The 25,535-nt window shown below is 34.5% G+C and overlaps 1 protein-coding gene across 1 annotated transcript in view; it reads right to left on the bottom strand.

Annotated features, from left to right (window-relative positions):
- The window catches only part of LOC149560436 (lon protease homolog 1, mitochondrial-like), a 185,453-nt gene that overhangs the window by 67,991 nt on the left and 91,927 nt on the right, over positions 1 to 25,535 (bottom strand). Inside the window, exons 8-9 of the mRNA XM_089824679.1 lie at positions 23,711 to 23,776; positions 23,507 to 23,593 (exon numbers count right to left, since the gene is read on the bottom strand). Coding sequence (XP_089680805.1) covers positions 23,507 to 23,593; positions 23,711 to 23,776 — 153 coding nt within the window. The remainder of the gene's footprint in view (positions 1 to 23,506; positions 23,594 to 23,710; positions 23,777 to 25,535) is intronic.

Raw genomic sequence — 25,535 nt, 5'->3', positions numbered from 1 at the left:
GGCATTGATGAATCTTTTTTCTTCTTCAGTTACCCTAAGACAAGGATTTGAATCATGTTTCTTTATGCCTGCAAGGTGGTATGTGAAGTGGTTTATGCCTCGAGAAATAATTTTTTCACATGGAATGCATATAACCTTCCCAACATCATTTGGAGCTTCACAAGCATACTGCCATGCCTTATCTCTTGCATTTCTAGGCCGAGTGCCTATATATCCATATGGGCATGGTGTTTGTGGCCACTCTTCTTGCGGATTTGTCATGCTCTTTTAATGCTTAACCGCTGCACTACACATAAATTTATAGAAAAATGAATAAACAAAGTTAGAACTAAAAAGTAGAAACCAAGGTAAACTTTAAGAAAGCCGCCTCCAAAAAAAGATATAAAATATTGGCAAATATTTCATATTTTTGAAAAAACAAAATTATTTTTGCTGACGAATCTCTCAATTTTTTATTCTAAATATTGTTGATATTGGCGATTATTTTCAAATCATAATGTTTTTGTATAAAATATTGACGAATCTCAATAAGAATAGTAAATTCATTAATCACCATGGAATGTTACAAATCAAAATTGAACATTTTTTTACCTTGTAGAATATTATGAGGATCGCTACATATACTTTAAATCAATAGTGAAGACTAAATATTGGTGATATATCGCTAGAGTAACTAATAATTATGATAATTATTGGTCAGTTCAATTTAATTTATCCAATAATATTATATTTAGGTGACTCAAATTTAATCATGTAACAAATATTATGGCAAATATTTGAGTTTAAACTTTTTAATAAAATAAATTATTGAGCGATTTTAAATATTCTAGAACTAAATTTTATAAAACTGGCAATTTAGGTTGTATCAAATCTTAAATTATTAGCTAAATCACTAGCTTAAAAATTCTAAGATTAGCCAATTTACAAATATTAGCCACTAAATAATACCTTGGCAGAAACTCAGAGCTATGAGTATGAACTAGTTACTAAACAAAGTAAACGAACAACTACGGTTTGTTTTTAGAAAATTTTATGTATTCTTCAAAAAAAATTGTCAAACATAGAGCTGAATGGCTTTCAAATGATTCAAACATAGAGTTAAAATGCTTTTAAATGATTTGAATTCATTTACAAGCAACAACAAACACAATAGAACATTTTTTTAAACCATAAAAAGTTTTCCAACTATGATAAAAAGAACATACCTAGAAAGAAATTTGTCTTTTAAAACCGGTTAGAATCCTTTACAAATCCACTCAAATCCGCTTTGAATCACTTGCAATCACCTAAGAATGCCTCCAAACCTTCTTCTCTCCACACCTCAAGACTTTAGAGTGCACAAATGCAACTGGCGTGCAAAAAAATGGACTTTTTGCCCTATATTGCCGTCATAGCGCGCGGGTTACTGTCACTGCAAGTTTCTAACAATTACTTGCCGATTAATCGGCAATTTTTTCGCCCCAGCCAAGTACTTGGAATCAAACTCGCCGAGCTAAAAAACTCGTCAAGTGTTGAAACTCACTGAGTATTTAGCGAGTTTTCCAACTATGGTATTGTCTAGTACTACTTTAGTAAAACTGAGGTGGTTAAGTCCGGGAATAACAATAAGCCCTGCAAATCTGATATGTAGAAAAAGTAATAGTATCGTTCCCTTGTGTGAGTGCATTACTTACAACCACATGAAGGATCTAATTCCAATTTTATGGAATGTGCAGTTTTACGATAAGGAATAGAAGGTTCAAGGAGGCCGATTAGGTCTAGCGGTAACAATAAGCCCTGCAAATCTGACAAAGATTTCAAGCTTGGTGGGTAAACAATCTTGGTATAACCCAATAATGAGGGCTTTTGAGTCAGTGTGCTACCCGGATTAGTCAAGCATTTAGGGGCAATGGAGGATCTGTTTTAATACTCTTTGTAATGTCCCCAATCTAGGCGACATGAACAAAGTGGTAGGTTGGCCTATTACCAAATTTTTGTAGGCCAAAAGGTTGGACAGGGAACTCACCAGGCGATTCAAAGTAAGGCATGGGGACTCTGGGAGCCAATTTGGAGCTCCAGATTATATCTATTAATTCATAAGAAAATAATCAAATATTTCCCATGTGGAGTCCTAAAATAATTATAATAGGTGCATATTCTATTCACTTTGTTAATTAAATTATAAGTGAATAATTACTATTCACTTTACTCAATTAAATAATTATAATAGGTGCATATTCTATTCACTTTGTTAATTAAATTATAAGTGAATAATTACTATTCACTTTACTAAATTAAATAATGGGGCCTTGGCCACTAATAGTTCATTATTCAAAATAATAAAAGAATTCAAAAATAAATAAGCCTTGGCTTGGCTATGTAAATCATGGTTTTATTTATTTCTAAAATAAAGCCAAATGTGCTTGAACGGGGAGGGCCCAATGGTTTTAATAAGCCTTCATTTTAAGTATGGAAAAATCAAAAGAGGCAAACATTTTAATGATTCCATACTTGGCCCGTGAATGGCAATGCATGGATTTGACTAGGGCTAGAAACTATACTAATGAATAAAATCTTTGCAGTGATTGGAGGAATGGAGGAGATTGGTATTTTGATGGAAAGAGGAAAACTGCAGAGATCTAGAGATCAAACAGCGCGGATGGGGCATCAGACAGTTTGTGATTTGGGTTGATTGTCATGTGCATAGCAGGCGCACTCCATTTTGGATGATTTGCATCACATGTTGGTTCAGGATGTAGCCCCTGGAAGCATAGCTGGGACACTAATCTCAGCAGAGCTCACACAGAAGGTTGGAATCAGTATCGCAGTGATTGGAGGAAGAAATACCTTTTGGAAGTTCATCGTATTGCAAGTGGGAAGAGGATTTTGGACTCCCAAGCAAATGAATTGCAGATTGCCTCTTTCCTAACAATCATAGTCATAATACACATCACAGGGAACTTGCAATGATTAAGGAAGTGCCCGGCTCAAAGTTGCTCACAGGTGAAATGAGGAAGGTGAAGTATGTTTTCTTCAGGGAAACGGATGCACAGATCACACCATATTCAGCCACTCTGTCATAGTTCAAATTGCAGTTGGGGTCCAGCTTTGGCATCAGAACAAGGAAAGACCCGGACTAATCACACTGGACATAACAGGCTGGTTCACCACAGATTGGGCCATAAGAACAATTCCAGAATAGCACAAGAAGCACTTTATTTATCAAAGTCCCCGTTGATGCAGTACGGCATGAATCTCAGGCCCTTCCAGGCATAACTAACATTGACTGAACTGTAGCAGAGTTCACGTCATTTGTTAAGAGCTGAGCAGCGATGAATTAAATATCATCACTTCTCCTAGCTTCACAAAATCACCTCAACTTCAATTCCTTTGCCTAGTATGGACTCTTATGTTGTTGCTTCATCTCAATCAATAAAATCTATGCTTTGAATTCTATAATAGAGTTGCAGTCATATAGATCAGAGATTCAGCATTTAATAGAGATTAGCTTTCTTGCAATCATTATTGTCAAAAATCCAAAAAACTAGAACAAAACATAAAAGCGCAAAAAATCAAAAACTACAAAAAACCCCAAAAACAATCCCTTGCATTCGCTGTAAAATAAAATTGATAACAAACATCAACAGTTGTTCCAGTTACCGGGTGGGGTATCTTTCAGTCTTTAGCTTGGGCATGGGGAGTGATAAGGTTAACTTCACCATCAATCCTTATAAGCATTAGAGCCTTTAGGTGGTGTTGTGATGGTGTGTGGCTTTCACACCATCACTCATTGCAAATGGGAGCCCCCTCTTTGTGCATTAGCAAGTAGGAGTCATTTTCTTGGCTGGCTTGAGTAGGAAACAGTTTCAGGTCTCCAAGTCCGAGAGCAAGTTTAAGCAATTTTGGCTTGCTAGGAAGTAATTTTTGTTTGGCGTTTGTCCGGAGTTTTGGTGTTTCTCCGAGGTATTTCTCTTAGCCTAAGTCCAAGTGGGAGGGTAGAATTTTAGGTCCACATGGTTAAGGTTTACATGCTTGGGAGAATGATTATGAGCAAAATTGATTTTTCCCTAGCTATCTTTTCTCCCAAAATCTCAAGATTTTTCCCTTAAGACAAGGCGTTGTGCAAGTGTTGTTAGGGATTCTTATTACGGCGACAAACTAATCAATGCAATGCTAAACGATGAACAGAAGGAATCAATAATATTTCTTAAGGAAAACAGTCATAGTGAATTTGGTGGAAATCTTTAGCGCCAGTATTCCCCCTAGTGGAAATCCTTAACGCTAAGGATTTCCCCCTTCTTCTCAACCCAAAAGAGATTCAAGGTCATGATAAGGCATAACAAATCGAAAATTAGTGAAAAATGGGCATAAGTGGCAAAATTGCAAGTTTTGGGAGTTTAAGTGGCAAAAGTGAATTTGGTGGAAATCCTTAGTGCTAAGGATTTCCACCACATTAATCCTCCCAAACCCAAAAATCCACCATCCTCTAAGACATTCAAAATCCGATCCATGCCATGAAGGCAACATCATTAGTACAAATAGAAAGAGGAATCACCAAGGAATGTTGAAATGAGGTAAATTTTGAGAAAATCGTACTTGGTGAAAATTTTTAACACTAAGGATCTTCATCAATGTGTCCACCACATTTTTCCCTTTTTGTGTTTGCACCGAAATGAATTTCAAGCAAGTGTTAGAGGTAGAGGATGTAGAGTTATGATGAAATTGAGCAATAATGATGAAATTTCGAAGGTTTAAGGCAAGGGAAGGCCACAACATATTTGGAGCAAATCCTTAATGCAAAGGATTTCCCCCGGTGGAAATCCTTTATGCTAAGGATTTCCACCAGCCAACTCTTACCGTCTATAATCGCCAAAACTGCCTGCCATGAATTATTTTCGCAGCCCAAGGATGAAAGGAAATCAAGCACCAAGTGAATTTAGGGGAAATCCTTGGCGCTTAGGATTTCCACAACATTAATCCTCCCAATTTGGAATTTACTCTTTTCCCTTAAGCCTTATTTTCCTTATTTAAATGAAAGACAAATCAAATGGGCAGATTTGGAGAGTTGTGAGAGAAATAAATCCTAATGCTAAATGGGATTAATTTTGTTCATTATTAATGTGAGTTTATTTCAAGAATTTTTCACAAACTTAATGCTTTTTTGCATTGTTTTGCAAGGTGAATTTAAGCTAGAGGGCAAGGTGATGATTATGACCTCACAAATTCAACTAGATACTGCAAGAGGATGGCTCAAGCCCGAGGACTCAAGTGAGAAGGATAGATCCGCGTTCAACCTATCAACCCGCAAATTCAGATTGAAATCAATAGCAAATTTAGGAAAGTAAATAAGATCCAGTTACATAAAGACATATTCAAGGAGAATCAAGAAAGATCAAGTTCACACATTCACGAAGATGTGAGGTATTCAAGTTAATGCTTGAGAAAATTTCAAATGTTGAGAGATACTTTTGCAATTTTAGCAAACATCTTCTACAAGCCAAGACTACAAGCACAGGATAAGGATGATGAGGTGGCAGTTGTTTGCCTACTCCAGTTAAAAAATTTCTATTTCAAATTTTCAATCACAGTTAATCACAACATGCCAAGTGTTCAATTTTCTCATTCGTTAGAAAAATCATTGTAATTTTCTTATTGGCCCATGAATTAGTGTCTTCATGAAATTGGATGTAAATTAGGCAAACCTAATAAGGGTTTGTGGGAAGAAATCTTGGCCCTTGATCTTGAATCTATCTTGGCCCTTTTTTTAATGTAGCTACTATAAAAGGCCAAGGCCTTCTCCTTTGTAATGGATGGGCTATGGGAATTAGTTTGGGAGGCAAGAGTAGAAAGCTAGGAGTTGAGTAGGTTAGCTAAGGGAGAGACTTGATGAAGTTGTTGCTATGATGCTTTCAAACTAGCGGATAATTCGTTGTTGATTCTTCATGGTGGAGTACTCAATATTGCTTTGTAGTATTGCATGGTTTCCTCAATCTTTCACTTGGAGTAGATTTATTTTCATGTTGAATTAGGTTAGTTGAATGGAAGTTGTTGCGGATGGTGACTTGTTTGATTTGAACAAATCTGGGCCACTGGCCTCTTGCTAATGGTAAGGGTGCCTTGTGTAGTAATACAATGATTGAACACACTTAACTTCAATTGATATTTAATCTTCTTTAGTTTGCATCCATTTGATCGGATTGAAGAGATGTCAATATGAAAACCATTCGAGTGTTCCTTAGAAGCTTGCACTAAGTGGGTTGAGTCGTTGGTAAGATTACATCTAGTAGCGTCCAAGTCATCCATGATTCCTTTCATTCGTACTTAAAAGTAGAAGTAGAAGTAGAAGAAGTAGAACATATAAGTTGGAGTTGGAGTTGAAGTGAAAAAATTGGAAAATAAGAAGTTATATTATCATTGCACATTGCGAAGAAGAATCTTTAGAAGTGCAAGAGTTGATACTCCTTGAACGAATAGCGTAAGTCCCTTTGTGATAACCAACATATCACATCATAAAACTAAGTAAGGTCCACGATTAAGAAGGAACCTTGAAATCATTTCATGATATTATTTTGCAAGCTTAGCATGAGAGATAACCTTATATCAAGAGAGGATTGAGTGTTTGGTGTTTCTCCTTGAAACATCAAGAATTTGATTCTACATGTTGTAATGGAACAAAAACTCACATCACCAGAAATTGGCACTAGGAGGCCATGAACAAAGTTCATTCATGAAATTATCAATAGGAGTGAGCTCTCAAGTATATTTGAGATAGGAGATCTCTTTAAAACCAAAAATAAAATTAAAAAACAAGTCAAAATTTGAGAAAAAACCCCAAAAAAATCATAAAAGAAGAAAAGGTTTCTCAATGGATAGGTAGGTGGATGTTCTTCCTATTTGGTTTAATTTGAACAAGAGGTGGCATCCATGCGATTTGACTCAACCTGTAGCAACAAAGAAGTGTAGGATACATGACACCACCGAACATGAGGAAATGCATTGCTTGGTGTTCCTTTTGAGGGTGGAATCTTTGCATTACAAAGAAGAACTCCATTTTAATAAGTGTATGAGCCTATGGTACTTGTCAATTATGTAAATGACTATCAAACTTATAATCAAACTGTGATAATACTGATTTGATCTTTGGTTTTGCAAGTAATAATAGGTCACTACAGATATGAATCATATAACTATCAATTGAGAGATAAGTATTACTGCAATTTATTTCAGATGCTTGGTCTGATGTTTAATGTAGAAATAGAACCATTTATTGATTTTGATGGTCATATCTCTTGTTTGGATCCTTATTTATATTTACTCCAAGGAACACAATTATAGATAATTAAGTTTATAGACCATATGTCTCTTCATCAAGAGACACGATATATATTAAAGAGCATTATAAAAGAACCCAATCCTAATCTGGTATGATTAGGTTAAACTAATCATGAGAAAACTTCGATCTGGATAAAGTAATTATCATAACCACGATTTGTTTACTAGATTGAACATGATCCAAGAGAATGAATGATTCAGAATTCATACTTTGTTTGATGATGATAATTTGGTCAATTGCAAGGATTATTTTGTTGATTGCAATAATAATTTTGATTATGTGTGTGTGTGTATGCATGTATACCAGTTCATATGATGAACTGGTATACATACATGCACACACATATGTATACAGTTTATCAAGTCAATCCTTGAATTATGACTGACGCTACCATATCTTAACACTCCCTCTTAGCTAGAGAAGATGACTAAGTATGAACTGACTTAGACATCATCACTTAACACGTGATGTAAAGGAGTATACAAAATATCAAGTCACGTGACATTTGTATATCCTAGTTATGGTATGTGCACTAACATCACGTCGCATGATATTTGTCATAACATATTATGGCATGCCCACAGATATTACGTCACATAATATCCACCATGATTATTTCATTGAGAACATATCGACACACTCAATATCAAGTCAGCATGATATCTATCAAAAGTCCAAGAGATATTAACTATCAAGAGATACCCATGAATATCAAGTCACCATTATATTCATCATGATAGTGAACATCGTAAAGCCGTCACCTTAGAATATTGAATACATGTGCATATTATCTGAAAGATCATCACCTTTCAGTAATGTACACAATGGACACATTAAGTCATAGTCACACATATGACAAAATAGTTTACACAGATTCTCTCACATGGTTTTGTCATGGCATCACACACATGACATCCACCATTAATCATATTAGAGGGTGTACTCATCAAAACTACTCCCAAAGGGTGGAACAAGGTTTCCACTTGAAGCTTCTCTCTCACAAAGAAGAATGCAATAAAGTACATTTCAAGAAATCACTGATGTTGAGACTCTTGCTCATCAAGGGCTACATTCTGCATGACTCAAAGCTAGCCTCCAAATGCACAAACTCTACTTCGGTATGAGACTTGGTGAGAGTATCAGGAGTCCATAATTAGAGATAATGTATCTTGCCTAAAGCCCATCTCCATGGTCTACTCCCTCTGAATCACTATGATTAAAAGTCCATTTGGCAGATCTTCTAACAAATCTCTTTGTTCTAGTTTCACATTAATAGTCGCAGCAGTAGTTTCTTGTACATAAATGTACTTGTTTGATTTCATAGTAATATGAGTGAATTTAATAAACTATGGATTTATCCCTGGGCTTGGTGACACCTACATTTATGATAATGTGGTTTCTATTTGAAGCTCCAAGTACATGCATCAATCTTTCGACCTTTTCATTGAAGGTTTCCTCTAGAAGAGTGTCACACTCCCTCTCTTTGACCCAAGGTTGCATCTAATGAAATGCCAAGCTTCCTCTTGTTATAGAATGACACTCGATCTTCAAAGATATTCACTTCAACAGCCTTGCATGATCATCAGATAACTAATGAATCCTACTCAAAACGTCTTTGGAGCTACTGTCAAGAATACTACACAATATTTGGTAGCATACAAACTTCCTTTCCTCTTTTGAATCATCCCCTCCCTAAGGATGGTTCAAATTTGAACTCAAATACCATCTCTTCTCTAACATCTCCTCTCTAAATATGGTTCAAGTGTGAACGAATCATTGGTTATTAATCCCCCCAACAATGTAAAATACCCACTCTTATATCGTTTAAACATTTTTGTATCAAATGTTACATGATTCTTTCTAAAGTATCTTACAATACCTTACAAGTATTAAAAATCTATATCACTTTTAATTTTTGGGCAAATCAACATCCTTCTACTTCCTTCTTTCTTCTTAGTATTGGTTCTCTTCCAATCTCCAATTTGATCCTTCTACCAAGGTAACTATGTGTCACTCCATTTAAAAATGAGAATATTCTCTCTAATAAAATTATATTGTCCTTGACATTTGACTCACTCAGATACAAACTATCTACAAAAATGTCATATAAATACCTTTACACATCCTTCAAAGACATAGTAGTACTCAAATACTTCAGGAGTATTAAAAGAAATAATTAGGTAATCATAGTTCATGAGAAAAACTTGAAGATGTCTATGCACTGTCTGTAGCAAGAAGAACACTGAATTTTGTTTGTGAGTTGCAGTGGATACTCCACTTCATAGTAATAATCAAGCAAGCAACACCTAATACTCTCAATCTTATAATGCACAGCTTAACAATCCAACAATGATTCAACAACTACACACTTAACTGTTATTATTTTCAGTACCAATCAATCTATGAATTTTGCATGTCTATCTATAGCACATTGAAGGATCTGAGTCTTGAGTTGATCAGCAAAACTATTCTCCAAGCACAGAATACTCAAACTACGAGCGAGATGTAAAGCACAACCAACGCCTTCCCCAACTCCACACACTTGACAGAACTACAGCAGACATCCAACTGTCATCTGAGTCCATGAGTTTACAGAATAGGACTAGATTATTTGTAATGATACCAATTATGAAGACTTCCCATGCATTGTCTATAAAAAATATTCCTTCTTTCCTTCCTCCCATGATGAAAAGAGGACTCTAGCACATCAAAATCTTAGTCATCATCATTGGAAGAAAAGTTGGCACTGTTTAAAAACAAACTCAGAATACTGACCAGCTTCCAAATTTCTAAATCTAGGATACGATTTGCAACTGCCACGCGAACAACTTGGATGCAGTCATTGATCTTCTCAATAGAACTTTCTCTAGAGTCTATTATATCGACCAGCAGACTTAGCACTACCTCGTAAACAAAGACATCACGCCAATGTCTCCCCCTCACCCAAACACCCAATTTGTTCCTTTGTGCTGATATATTCCAATCCGATTTCCTTCTCTACTACCTTCTCTCTCAAGAAATGGTATTTTATCACAATGTGCTTAGCCTTCAAATTAACACTGGATTATTTAACATATTGATTGTGCTTGTATTATCACAATGAATGATACTAGGTTCCAGAAATTCAATGCCAATGTCTTGCAACATTTGTTTCATCCAAATAATTTGATTATTGTTGTTTGCTGTTGCAACATACTCTGCTTCTGTTTTACATTGTGATATGTAATTTTATTTCTTACTTAGCCATGAAAGCAATCTCCTCCCAAGAAGAATGCTTCACCAGTTGTACTTTTTATATCATCAACATTTCCTGCCCAATCTGCATCTGTGTATTCACACAAAGTAAAATCATGTGATCTGTCATACCATAAACCATAATCTGATGTTCTCTTCAAATATCTAAATATCCTCTTTACTGGTGTCAAATATATCTCTTTAAGATTTGCCTGGAATCTTGCCACAATTCCAACTGCATTAGTTCTACCTAGTCTTGTATGATTCAAATATTGCAATCCTCCTGTCATAGATTTGTATCTTGTTTGTATTGCACTAGGAGACTCATCCTTGCTTGATAATTTGCATCTTGTAACCATAGGTGTTCCAACTGGTTTACTATTCTCCAAACCAAGCTTTGTCAACAAGTCCTCAAGATATTTAATCTATGATATGAGAATGCCATCCTTATTATGAGTTATTTGCAATCCCAAAAAAATACTACATCTCACCAATCATACTCATTTCAAATTCATTCTTTATTTCTTATGAAAATTTCTAACTAGCTTCATCAACTCCTCCAAAAATAATGTCATCAACAAAAAGACTACAATAATTAGTAAACCATCTTCATTATTCCTTTAATACATGTTACTGTTCACATTACCTTTCTTGAATCCCAAATTTTGAAAATGCTTATCTATTCTTGGATACCAAGCTCTAGATGTTTGCTTCAATCCATGCAATGCTTTCTTCAATCTGCAAACCATGTCTCTCTTTTGTTACTGGAAAGTCATCAAGTTGTTCAATGTAAACTTCTTCCTCTAGTTCTCCATTAAGAAAAGTTGACTTTACATCCATCTCATAAACCTTAAAATTCTTGTTAGCTACATATGCCAAAAACATTCTCACTGCTTCAAGTCTAGCAACGATAGGAAAAGTTTCCTCCAAGACGTTTCCTTCTTTTGTGAATGACCTTTGCATACTAACCTTGCTTTATTTCTTACCACTTCTCCTTGTTAATTCATCTTCTTTCTATATACCCACTTTGTGCCAACTATGTTCTTGTCTTTACGTCTAGGGACCAATTCTCATGTCTTGTTCTTTTCAATTTTCTCAAGATCATCCTTCATAGACTTTATTCAAAGGTCATCTTTACAAGCTTCATCTACATTATTAAGTTCAACTTGAGATATAAAACATAATTCTTCACATACCTTATTTCTTGTCATCACTCTCTTGTTTGCACTTCCAATGATCTGATGTACAAGGTGATTTCTTGTAACATATCTAGGTCTTCGTTGCTCTATTATTTTCGTTCTAGGTTTTGATCTCAGTTCTTCTTTAGGTTCTTCTACCTGCAAATCATTCTCAATGTCACAAAATAGTTCTTGCACAACATTCTGATTGTTAGGCCTCTTAATAGTATTTTCATCTGACATAATCAAGTATCCTTTCCTGAATTCTGAACTTTTCATCAACTTTCACATGAGTACTTTCAACAATAGTTCTCAACATCTAATTAAAATATCTATATGACTCTCTCTTTAAAGAATATCTAAAAAAACATATCTTCATCACTTCTAGGATCAAACTTTCCAACATCATCTTTTCTTTTGATATAATGCTTACTTCCAAAAATTCTAAAGTATTTTATAGTAGGTGTATGTCCAAACCATAGTTCATAGTGTGTCTTACCAGTACCTTGCCTAATCTGTACTATGTTCATTGTGTATACTATGGTGTTCACTGCTTCTCTCCAAAAAGTATGTGATACATTATTTTCAAACATCATAGCTCTACTTGCCTCAATTATTGATTTGTTTCTCCTTTCTGCTATCCCATTCTATTGTGGTGTCTTAGAGGTTGAAAGTTGTCTCCATTCTGATGTTAAACATTTTATCTTCAATCCTAATTCATTCTCAACTTTATTCTTGAATAACTTGAATTTCTCAAAAGCTTCAAACTTTTGTCTAAAAAAAGCTACCCATATCATTCTTGTAAAATCATCAATTAAAAGCATAAAATACCTTTTACCAAAGAATGCTCTCGTTCATGCAAAACCACTCAAATCTGTGTGTACAATCTCCAATTTTACCTAAGTAGTAAACATCTTTCTTGGAAATGAACTCTTTTTCTATTTTGCCATAACACATCCCTTGCAAACCATGTTTAAAGGTTTCACAATCTTAGGCAAATCTCTAACTTTATGTGTAGTACTTATATTTACAATGTTACCAAAGTTAATGTCACAAGATCTCTTATGCCATAACCAACTGTCATCAACTTTTGTTACCAAACATCTCATCTTAGTAGGACTCACTTGAAAAACATTACCTCTAGTTCTTGTACATGTACCAACCAACTTACCATATTTGTCCTTGATCACACAAGTCTTCTCTATGAATTGCAACTGATATCCCTTATCCACAAGTTGTCCAACACTTAGAAGATTATGTTTTAGTCTATCAACAAAATAGACATCCTCGGTGTTAGTTTTCCCTTCAAAAGTAATAGATCATTTTCCCTTAATAGGACAAGGTGCATTATTTTCGACTCTATCTACTTCATCATAACTGTTAAACTCAACAAATTTGTTCACATCTCCTATCATATGATGAGAGCATACATTGTCCATGATCAAATCAAACTCTTTGTTCTCTACATGAGATACTAAAACTTTTTCCTCTTTTACTTCTTTTATCTCTTCTTTCTCAAGACTTTCTTCTTTAATAACAACAAATCCAATTTCATCATCCTCATCATCACTCTCTAAGAAATGTATCATCTTAAAATCAAATTCATCATCGTTGTCAACAAAGAAGAAATCTTTTGTAATATTTGACTTACAAGGCTTTCTAGGCTTTGTTTCCTTTTCTCTTTAAGGACATTGAGATGAAAAATGACCAACTTATGTACAAGTCCAAAAAACAAAAGCTCTCCTATCTTTAGGTTCTCTTTTCGCAAGTAATACAAGTCCTTCATCAATCTTCTTGTCTTCTTCTTTCTTAGATGCTTATTCTCTAGCATAGCACTCCTGGTTAATTTAGCTTTTTCCTTTTGTACACTAAAGGTTGTCTCTGTTATGGTTACTCGTAGATTCAACCTTAATCTCTGTCTACAATCTTCTAGGCCTTTTCAAACCTGATTCTAGCATATTTGGTTATTTTTAGGCTTTCTTGCATTATGATCCTATTGTGTGAACCCTTGAACAACTTTTGGTATTTCTATAAACTAGTTGTTTCATGAGGTCACAGGGGTCTAGTAGTCTCCTAGGGTCTTGTTAGAAGTCTTAGGAGGTGTTAGAATCTTTTAGAAGTCATGATAAAGTCATAAAAACAAAATAAGTTGCATAACAATAGCAATAATGCAACATTTACAATAAAATAATGATTTTTGTTTGAAATGGTTCCCTCCAACGGTCACAACCTTCAAAATTCGATTGGACCAGTTGGAGGAAGGTCTTCATAAGCCCTTACAAAGGGGTGGAAGACATACATTGTAATATTTTGCTTTGAAATCAATAAAAAACCATTGTTTTTCCTGCAAAAACACTGTTTTCTTGTTCATTGTACGGACTGTACGGAATAGGGTGGTTGGAGAGTCAGATTTTATTGAAGATTGTTGAATTACCATTCTAATGAGCCTACTTTAAGCTCTTAAATCGCTGGGAGATTGGAGATATAAGAGATTTTGTGAAGACTGCTCACAAACCCTAACAACCTAGGGTTTTCAAGGAAAATGACAATTTCTCCCATTTCCACAGTTGGAAAAATCTGATTTTCTGTGGAATGGGAGGTTGCCAAGTGTACTATAAGATTTTGGGGGTTTCAAGACAGGAGCAGATGGTGGCCGTATTGCACCAGCAAGGATGAGTTGGCATTACCATGTGACAACTCTGCTGCATTATGAGATTTGCTGATTTGCATGCCTTGGGGTCTGAGCCAATGGATGAAACCTTGGAATCTGTCTTTCCTTGTCCTAACCTAACCATCTCATGCATTGGTTTGGTTCATTTCATTGAATTTTTAGTACTTCCTTTGTTAAGGTGACCTAATTGGGGCAATTAGGCCTATTAAGCATTGCTGTTTTGGAAGGCCAAAAAGTGACTTCAGAACTTGTCCTTTTGGGGGTATGACAAACTCAATAAAGGGTATTTGGAATGCTGATTTGTTCCTAGGGTCCTTTGGAGAAATTTGTACTTGTGACACAAATTGCCTTTGGAAGGGCTACTAGCCTTATTGCTGCATTATTAGGACAGGGTAACAAAAATTGTGTTTGGATTGTTGTTAGGCCATGATTCCTTGGTTTTGGTGTTGTATTGAACCCCTTGACATGCTGATAGATCTGAAATGTGTGAATCCACCATTTATGGGTAATGAGTCAAGTTTGCCAAGTGTGAAGTTGAATGGATTAGTAATGGTCCATTAGTGTTATTCTTGTATTAAGGTGTAGAAGTTTGGGTGAATGGTCAATCCAGTTGGATTGGTGTCAGCATAACTTAGGATTGTGCTTGATAAACCCTTACCTTTGCATCAAACATCCACCGAACAATATTTTGGCTTATTGACCACCATTTCCAACTCAATAATGCACTTATTCTTTGTCTTTTCACTTCACAACATCAAACCTTTCTTACCAACCAATATATTTGACTTGTATATCTTTCTAACTCTTCATCAAATCATGTAAAACAATCAATTCAATATTACCTTCACCAATTGCCCATTTAAGCTAAAACACTTAACATTACTTCTTCATTTCATTATTTGTCTTTACCAACCTTTTCTTTTCTCAACACCACATCCTTCAAATGATTTGGCAACTTACATAAATTAGTAAGTCAATGGCTTTGACATCAATGACAAAATATGTTACATCCCAAATTTTGCCCTAACTTCAAATTTGATCATAACTGTGGGTTTAACGAATTATTTCTTTCCCTAATCATGTGAAATGAGTTAGCTATTTATATACATTGTATCAACTGTAACAGATTATTTCTCTTCTTGATCATGTGAAACAAGTTAGTTATTTATATACGTTGTACCAACTGATAACAAATTATATCCTTCCATGATCATGTGAAATGAGTTAGTTATTATAGACATTGATGAAATAACTAGTAACCTATAACTGTTATTAGATGATTAGTAGTTGTTTGATTTGAATTAACGATCAATATATATTTTTGAATTAATGTGTTGGCAAGAATGTTTTGCTTGGGTGATTACAGGAGAATACTGAAGAGAGGGGAAGCATTGCTAAACGGGACCATCAAAATGGGATGGTCGTTTGGTTCAGTCATTAGGATTGGCAGGTATGATCTAAGAATCCCTTGGAAAGGATATGAGAACTTGACCACAGGTTACATCATGGGACCGCATGAGCTATTAGAGAAAAACAATATAATAAAAACATAAAGTAATCTAAATTAAAATATAATTCATACCTTAGAGATTTATTTTTAAATTTTCTTATTTTATCATTATAATAAACACTTAAATACGAACACGTAAATATAAAAATGAAATGGCACCAATAAATTATAATAATATAATCTAATGATGTCACCTCGTCAATATAATTATGTGAACATATATAAGAACATATCATAACAATAAAATAAGTTTAAAACTCTTCAACTCCTTATTTCTTTTCCCTCTTTATTTCTCTCCTTTTCAAATTCAAATTTATGATGTATTTGATTAGTCTTCTTGATAACCGATGGTAGCCAAGAAGTCACGGCCAACCATTAAAAGAATGCCACGAATCGATTTGGGAGACAACTTTCTTTTCCTTTCTACATTTTTCTTTCTCTCCTTACCTTTTGCTATGTTTTCTTACCAAGCTGAGTTGGGACGTTCTCAAAAATATAACCATCCAGTAATTCTTATTTCCAATTCTTCTCTTCTTCCTTTAGTTCTACCAACGATAGGAATTCTAAGGAAAGTGATTTACAGCGGGTAATCAAGAATTCCGACCGTGGAAAGAAGAATCCAATACAATTTGCAGGTCATGTGTTTTTCTTGCTAAATCTAAACCGATTATAGTTGGCTTTCCTTACTTTCTTTTCTGAATATTATACCAAGAAATCAATGCTTTACTTGGTACGTTACAATTGAAAATAGTGTTGCTGCTATACAGTATAAATAGTAGACTGAATTAATAGTGTATTATTGATGCATAGCCTCCATCCTTTTATCCATAGTCAAAATTACATGTAGTCTGGTATCTTGCTAATACATTGGGATCCTTTCTGAATTATATCGAGTATCCTTGAGATTGTCTCATTTATGAATTCAAATGATAGAAAACTTAATTGAATTGCATGAATCAATATTAATGCATGTGTTAGCACAACTTTCCAAACATATTCAGAGTATTTGTAACACCGAGGAATTCACTGGCAAAGAAGCCATGAATGGTGGAGAGGTGTAAATTAAATAGAATGGTTATAATCTTTCAAGCACCTAGGATTCACCGACAAAGAAGCCCTGAATGGTGAAGAGGTGGAAATAACCTGCAAGAACCAAGAATATAATCAGATATGAATAACTATGTAATGAAAACACTTAATAGCTCATGCATATGTCCTGATAGTGAAATCTGTTGTCAAGTCGAGTGGTGGTGATCGGGTTCACGAACCCAACCGAAATCCTTGGCCAAGGTAGTTATAGGCATATGTACCAATCTTGAGATCATTTGTTTGTCCATAGACGTCAATTATATAGGTATAATTGATGGGACACTCAAACCACCGGATACCTCAGATAGCTGGACTTAAAAACATCCCAAGCCCGATCCCGAGGTAGGGAGGATCATTCTACTACGTTAGAATGTGTGGGGATAAGTATGGTCCGAGGTTGGGAGGTTAAGCCTATGTCAATGCTTCTCCTCTCACCAATGTCGAGGCTTGAACAACAAGATAAAGGTTTCCTCCGTTATTGTTGTATGTTTCTTTACACTTTTACCTTTAATCCTTAGTAGAATAATTAGATAGTTTAGTTTTCTAATACCATAATTGAAATGAATATATTAGTTGATATAGAAATCAGTCGTTACTTTATTTTCAGCTAAATATGTTATTAGTTAGAAATGGTTAAAATGTTAGCATTGCATTTATTTATTTAGCTCGTTATATCAGCTAAACATGAATTACAGTTAGATTAGAAAGCAATTACTTTATCATAGTTAATAGAAGTCATTGTCATGTGAAATGGAATCAGTTACTTATTAAATCAAATTATTAGGTGTTTTAAATTGGTTATGAAAATTTATTTGTTACTTATGGTATCAGAGCGTTGGGTTCAACACTGAACCTAGGGCACCCCACCTTCTATGAAACCTGAAAGTTCTGGACTGATTGCACAGGATGCAAGCACGTAAAACACCCTGCAAGAAGATTTGACACTGCATCTCTCCTTATTTAATTACAAATATGCCCAAATATGACTACACCTATTGTTCCACGCCTTAATACAACAAAACTCTAAACCAGGCAATACAACGGATAATGAAAGAAAAAGTCAAGTGGACTCCTGCTAGCAAAGTAGCATACAGAAACAAGTTGATCCAAAACTAGAACGCTCGACAGAGCAATTCTCTTTTACAATTCCATAGATCCTGGATGGTGTGAGACATGTACCAATTTGAGCCAAAATCAAGTGTTGCAAAGCAAGATTAATTAACTTTGATGTAAACATCCTCAATAGAGGAAATTTTGTAAATAAGGTTGCTCTAAGTGAAGCAACGAAGTATTAAGTTAAAATAAGTTATTAATTCTTGAGATTCATGTGTTTGCAAGACTCTTTCTTTCTGTGAAAATTTCTTCCTTTCTCCACTTAATTGACACAATTTGTAAATTAACAAGTGGGAACAAAAAATATAAAATGAAGAACAATGAGAACATTGTAGATCAAGAAATAATTCGTGAAAACACCCAATCTTCTAATGACTTGTTACTTCAGATCTTGCAAGAAATGCAACTGAAGCTAGAAAACATGGAAAGAAGAATGAATGAACTGGCAGCCCAGATGGTGTAGAACCACAAGGAAACTCAATCCTCACCACCTCCCAGAGCGGAGATAGAAGTCTCTGAGCATAACAAAACCTCCTCTCCTAAGCAATCAGAAAAACAAACGAAGCAAGAAATAGTGGCTGATTTGTCAACAGACATTAAGAAAATAAAACCACCCAAGTTTTCTAGTTCTGAGTCCAGGGAGGAAGCAGAAGCTTGGTTAACTGAGATGGAACAATATTTTGAAATTAGAAATTTCTCTGAAACCTCAAAAGTAGTTTGGGGATTATATCATTTCACCAAAGAAGCTGCAACCTGGTAGGGAAACACCAAAGTTGAGCAGAACATAAAAACCACTGACATCACCTGGGAGAAATTTGTGAACATTTTCTAGAACCACTGGCTGCCTCAAACCTTTTATGATCAGAAGCTTTTAGACTTCCAAAACTTAAAACAAGGAGATATGTCAGTACATAAGTACTGGGAGAGGTTCACCTAACTGTTAAAATATGTACCACCATATCAGCAGGATACCAATCTAAAAGTGAAGATTGAGTATTTGGTGTTTCTCCTCGAAACATCAGGGATTTGATTCTACATGTTGCAGTGGAACAAAACTCACATCAACAGGTGGTAGACTCTACATGAAAATAACCCAAGTATAGATAGCACTAATTGGTTGATATTTCATTCAGAATAAGATATTATTAAACAAACATCAGTTGTATATTTGTCATATCCCTAATGGATTTGGCCCAAATTTTTCACCTTTTCACATTGAGATATTTTGTCAAACTTTGTTTGCAGATGTGGTCGCAGTATATATATTTTCAGTTTCAGGTTTGCAGAGTTAGCATAAGATCAAAATACTTCAAATAACAACCATGAATTTTGGGGAAAATCATGCAAAATCCACCACATTTTTGGGGGGCAACCATTCAAAACCCACCATGCATACCCTCTTAGATCTAAAAAATCACAATTTTGGGTAAAGAAAATCTGCATATCCCTTTTACATCAGAAAAACCAGCAATTCTCAATCACAAGAGAAGAGAAACCTTGTTAATCTAGAAAAATCTTCATTGTTTTGGTTGAATTAACAGTTATTAATTTGCAGAAAAGACAATTTTTCTTTTAAAAATACCAAAATGGCAAAAACTAAAAACCCTCAACTTCGTTAGCAAAATTGGAACAAAAGAATTTCTGAAATTTTCATACCAAAATGTTCGAGGAAAACAACATTTTATTTTTGATAGGTAGTCAGCAAAAGCCTGGATTATTTATTATTCATTTATTACCATTGTTATGATTAATTATTTTTATCCAAGTAGATTAGAACCCAATACCTCCCAAATAAGATGGTAACAATTTACCATTGCGTTGTAGGCTCTTGCCTGGAAAACCGCATGTTTTATTCTATAACAGAACAGGAGAAAAAAAGATTCCATGTTTTCAAAAAATAAGCCAAAATTTCTAGATAATTAAACTTCAAATTTTATTGGACAAAATAGTCACAAACCAACCTCTACTCTAATACCATGAAAAGATGATTGAATTGATATTCAATATTAACAAAGGAGGAAATTACCCCTTAAGTAAGCAATTTCAAAAGCATTCTATAATGGAAACAACCAAAAACCAAAGACAGAATAGAAAGAAACTAAACTAACTAAACAAATTTGAATACAGAGTTAATAATGTCCCCAACCTTTTCACATCATAAAAACCAAGTTCTTCAATTTTGTGAAGTTTCTAAAGAGACAAAATTGCAAAATTATACATAAAGGCACTAAGATAAATTAGTTAAAAAATATTTAATATGAGTGACTGGTATTAACTATCTTTTATAGTCAAACAACTAATCTATATGAGGCTCAGGATTCATCAATGATTAAAGAAGATGACTCATTAAGAATCAAGTGAATGACAAACAAGAGCATCGTGATACCACAATATATACTTTCTCAGCAAATATAAAGGAGCATCAATATATAAAGTTGAATATTCACTAGGAAGGTAAGCAGAGAATTTCACTAAGTAATCATTACGGCCAAATATGTACAAGTTTCTCAAAATTATTTTGTGGGCTAATGGCAACCATATACATATTGGGAGAAGGTTTTTATACAGCTTACACAACATGACATAAATCTCCAAAAATATGAGAGCTAACCAATTTGATGTGTATTAACTTATTTGTATGCACAAAATAACTCAAGGGAATCTAAGGGAGAAGTTTGTGGCAAAGGTTTGGTTGAAAATATGTATAGGAGGATAAAGTAGAGATGGGACTATGAGAGATCGCATCCAACATAACAACATCTTCACTACTAGACACCTTAGAAATACCTATCATCATGTGTAATGAATGGATCATCCAAGTACTCATAAAAGAAGTCATACATTTTTTAAAGCAAACTGAACCGTCGAAAAGCAAGTGCATTTGCATTTTTCTCTTTTATAATGTAAGAACATGTAAATGAAAGCAGGAAATGCAAGATATGAAGATAAATCTAATCACTGGATGAAATATTTTTGTTATTTTCTATATAAATAAAGAATGCACAATCTAACCATTCTATCAAATGTGTGAAAGGTACGAGTTCACCAAAATGTGATGGTGAGGATGCGATACATTCCCTTTACATGTAGAATCAAGCAAGAGGGGAATCCTTTCCCAAAAAGTAGATCATACAAGTGCCACTAAGAAGGAAGGGCAAAAACACAAGACCTCAACTTTGCAAGTTCGATGACCCCTTTTATTGATTACCAAATGTGACATAGATGTGATGTATAATATGAGATATGTATAAATTAAATATATAAAAGGAAGTGTAAGATTGAATGCACCATGAAGATAAGTGGAGGAAGGATCCCAAATAACTAACTTACTACTGATCGGAAGCTCATAATGACCTGATTTCTAATTTGAACCTCCGAAAACTAGCAAATGTGAACTAGGAAAATCTTTGTTTTCCACTAGGTAAGGTGCAACCTAGAGGGTCAAGGTCGACCTCAACCTTAACCCCAAGTATAGGATGGCCTTGACCTCTACCTGGACCTAAAAATGGCAACACAAGCCCTTGTAGGGACCCTTATTGTATTGATAATTTGATACAGACTCTAATTGTACGTTGCCCTCTGAAGTGGTTTTGTACCACCTATGGTGAGAGTATCCAAATAGAGCCAATAATACATTGCAGGCTTGTAGGCGTCAACACCACTTGCTAGCACGAACTTCCTCATTTTCTCTGGTGGTACCCTTTGGCAAGCAAAAAACTTATCAAGAAGATAAATAAGGCAGAACAGTGCTGCATACTACATATAGGTGTGATGAGGAATGTCTTGATCTTCTACATACTTCCCTGTTTTCAGTTGCTCTTCTTCATTATGTGTGTTTATAGCTCCAGCATCGTGATCTAAATCTGCTAATATTGTGACTGGGTTTTGAGGTGCACTTAGGGCCCGTTTGGTTGCTGGATTAGGAATAGAAAATTTGGAATACATTTTCTATTTTCCGTTTGGTTCGTCAATTTGAATGGGAATAGGAATACATATTCCCATTTTGCCTCTAAAATGAGCTTATACCCATTCCAAAAAATAGATGTTATTGGAAAAGACATTCATATTCCCAATATGCATTCCTATTCTCCATTCCTATGCACCATTTTTTTTATTTGGGCCCTTATAGAGTTACATTTTCCTTTTATTTGTTAAGCTTTTCAGAACTTATTTGTTTCCTTTGCACCATCTTTTTTGTGACTACATGTGCTGGAGATGTAAGCTGAGCTCAGTTTGTTTATAGTTTGTTATCATCATACATAATTCATTTGTTGATATTAATGGCATTATCTGCATCTAAAAGGTATGTTTACATACTCTACATGCAATTCCTACTTTATCTCTATTAATCAAAAAATATCTCAGTACAATTTTCCTAGTTGTATGCTGAAAATGAATCTGAAGTACTTGTGTTCTCCTGACTGAAATGGAATATTTCTCAATGACTCCTACTCTCTGCAATCCATAACCATGCAAATATTCCCTAGGAAGAAGTAACCTAACTAATACAGGATGAATGCCTGGGATATTCTCTATGGTGTTTAAGTGTAGGGTACCAGTGCTTTATAAACATGCCATCCTTCATAACCATGGGCCCTATAAGAAAATTTGGTCAATGTTTGTAAAAGAAATAATCGTAAGTATCCTTTGTGTATCACAAGAATCTCCACTACTACCACAGGGTTCAAATTATTTTAAAGCCCTGACTTCCATGGTTTAGGTCCAATGATGGCTCCCATAAATTAGCAGACAGACACTTTTTTCTTGACAGGCGAATGCCTATTTTATTTTATTTTCAGTAGTAAACTTGGCTAGCCATGGACTCTCCATTCAAATGTAGCATCAATTTTATTTGTTTCCAAGAGAAAAAGGTTTGCAAATAGTCTTTTGTGCATAATATAAATGAAGTGTTTAAATTCCTCTCTATTATGATCAAGTCGGTTGAGGAAAAGGAAATAATTTGGGAATGAATTGAAGATGGTTTAGACAAGCCACAAGCTCCAAAGGGTCAGTAGGGCTCGTGTGTGTGTGTGTGTCTGGAAAATTGGAAATAAAGTTATAGACTTCAGTAGTTAGTGAATGAGAAAGGAAACAACTAATGAAAATTACTCGACTCAGAAAACTTGTCAGCTTATCCCACATATAAATGCACTAATAATGAAACAAAATATGATTGATATAAGGTTTTCAACTTAAACTGATGAACACTGACATTTCTGCTCAGGCTCCATAACCCATTATCAGAAAACACGATGCCATAACATTCACAGAATAAGCTAAAAACAATTGATAGATACCACACAAAACGGAACTAGCTAGCTCACATAAAAAATATGTGCCCCTTGCCCAATGATGATTTGGTGTCAAGGTGCAAGTTAATTTTCACACTAGTTAGGCACCTTCTTTATTGCTTTGAGCTGCTCATTCAAAAGATAGCGACGCTGTTCACCGCTTATCTTCTCCTCAATTGCTTTGGCAATAGATTCCTGACAAACAGAACACAATAGATTAATCTAGCAAAACTGCCGAGTAATTATGATGGTCAGAGTCACCTGAATGGAATAATTGAGCATGACGATGAAACCCTCCAGAAAGCACAATACCTGTATCTTGCTAATTTCCATCTCTTTCTTCACTAGCTCTAATGATAATTTCAATCGCTTATATACCTAAATCACATTTAACAGCATTTCAGAGTCAGGATATATGAGAAATTCCAATATAAGAAGAGACATATTTTCCATAGAGATAATTACATGCATAGTAAGATAACCCATTTTTTAAGCATTAAAAACAGGTGGCGGAACCAAAAATGCCATTACATCTTATCCAATTTGGTCATCACTAAAAGAAAAATGTGACCACTAAGTCTCCTCTACACAGAATTGGTTGTAACATTCCACGAATATCAGGCATTCAAATATCCTTTTTCTGTTGTATATAACTAATATTTTCAATTTTACACATTTGATAATGTTGTGGTGTACAAGGACAATTAGGAATTGTAGTCCTAATATCACAGAAGGCTCTACCAAGTATCATATGCTCCCAAGTGAGCTCTGGCTTCTTGAGATAATTAGTGTGGTTCTTCAACCTACATTAAGCTAGTATTTGTGGACAGTACGTATTAGTAGCATTCATGTCATGAAGAATCTTAATGCATATTTACAGCATATACTGTTAAAACTTATGATCTCTTTACAGCATATACTGTTAAAACTTATGATCTCTTTTTATTAAAAAATATGTATCAAACGAATAATTTCCACACACACACACACACACATATATTTATTGGTGTTTTTTCTAATACTGCTTCACAGCTCAACTATTTTTTAAACGCCAAAATAATTTGTCCTTCTGTCATTTTAATTTTTCATGAACATCCATATCCAAGTCGTTAATTCATAGATCTGCAGACTCAGCTCTAATGGGTTACTAAAGCAACATTGCATGATTTAATCTGATCAATATGAAAGTTCACAGCCTGCAAACTTTTGCCAACATATTTATGTGATTTTTGTCAACAGACAACAATCTCCTTGATGTTGCTATGCTCCTCTATAAGCATTCAGTTGAATCTAATGCAGTCTCTATTAAAGGCTGCATTGACGACTTTAGCATAAACATCTTCAAAGGTGCCTGTCAAATTTGGCATGAATGGTGACTTGTCAAGGTCAACAGATTTACAGATATTCTCATAGCAAAAGCATATTTTAGTTTATCAGAATAGTAGTTAATTACAATATGTTAATAAACAATGTGTCAATCACTGCTATGAAACTTTGCCATCATCCAAACTATGACAACGCATATAAAATTAAACATTATTTACAATCATTTAAATTGTATTTTGATAGTAATATCAGGTAAACTTTGTAACGCAAACAAATATTTAATTGATAATGCTTGTTATGAAAAACTTTGCCTAATATACTAAACTGAGATCCATATCATATGGGAAACAACAGAATAAATAAATAAACCATAATTTACATGTTGCTCATACTGAAATTATAGCTTGGGTGTTCTCTAGCCATGCATTTGACAGAATGATGTCTAAAGCAGTATTTATATCTAATGTAAGGAATTAGTGTTCACATAAGTGTTAAGAATATTAGGATGCATTAGTTCATAGGTTTGTTGAGTGCTGGTAATACCACATCATTCCAGTAGGTGATTTTGTTATTTGGTTGTGATTTCCTTGTTTGTGTGAGTTAATAAAATAAATCATAATTTTAGATGCTTATTATAGGGACTTTCCTATAATGCAGGAAATAGAAATCCTATATATTATTAGATAAATTTATTAATGTCCAAAGAAGGACCACAAAGAGGGCCCAAGGGACTGCTTAACAACAAGAACACAACAAAGATGTCCGAGGAGAGAAAACAAAACAACTAAAGCAAAAAGCAACAACAAAAAAA

This window comes from Cupressus sempervirens, chromosome 4 (assembly GCF_028749045.1).
Source record: "Cupressus sempervirens isolate cs-2001-9-10 chromosome 4, ASM2874904v1, whole genome shotgun sequence".
In the NCBI taxonomy this organism is placed as follows: Eukaryota; Viridiplantae; Streptophyta; class Pinopsida; order Cupressales; family Cupressaceae; genus Cupressus; species Cupressus sempervirens.
Note: the sequence above shows the minus strand (reverse complement) of the source record. Positions and strands in the feature narration are given on the sequence as shown.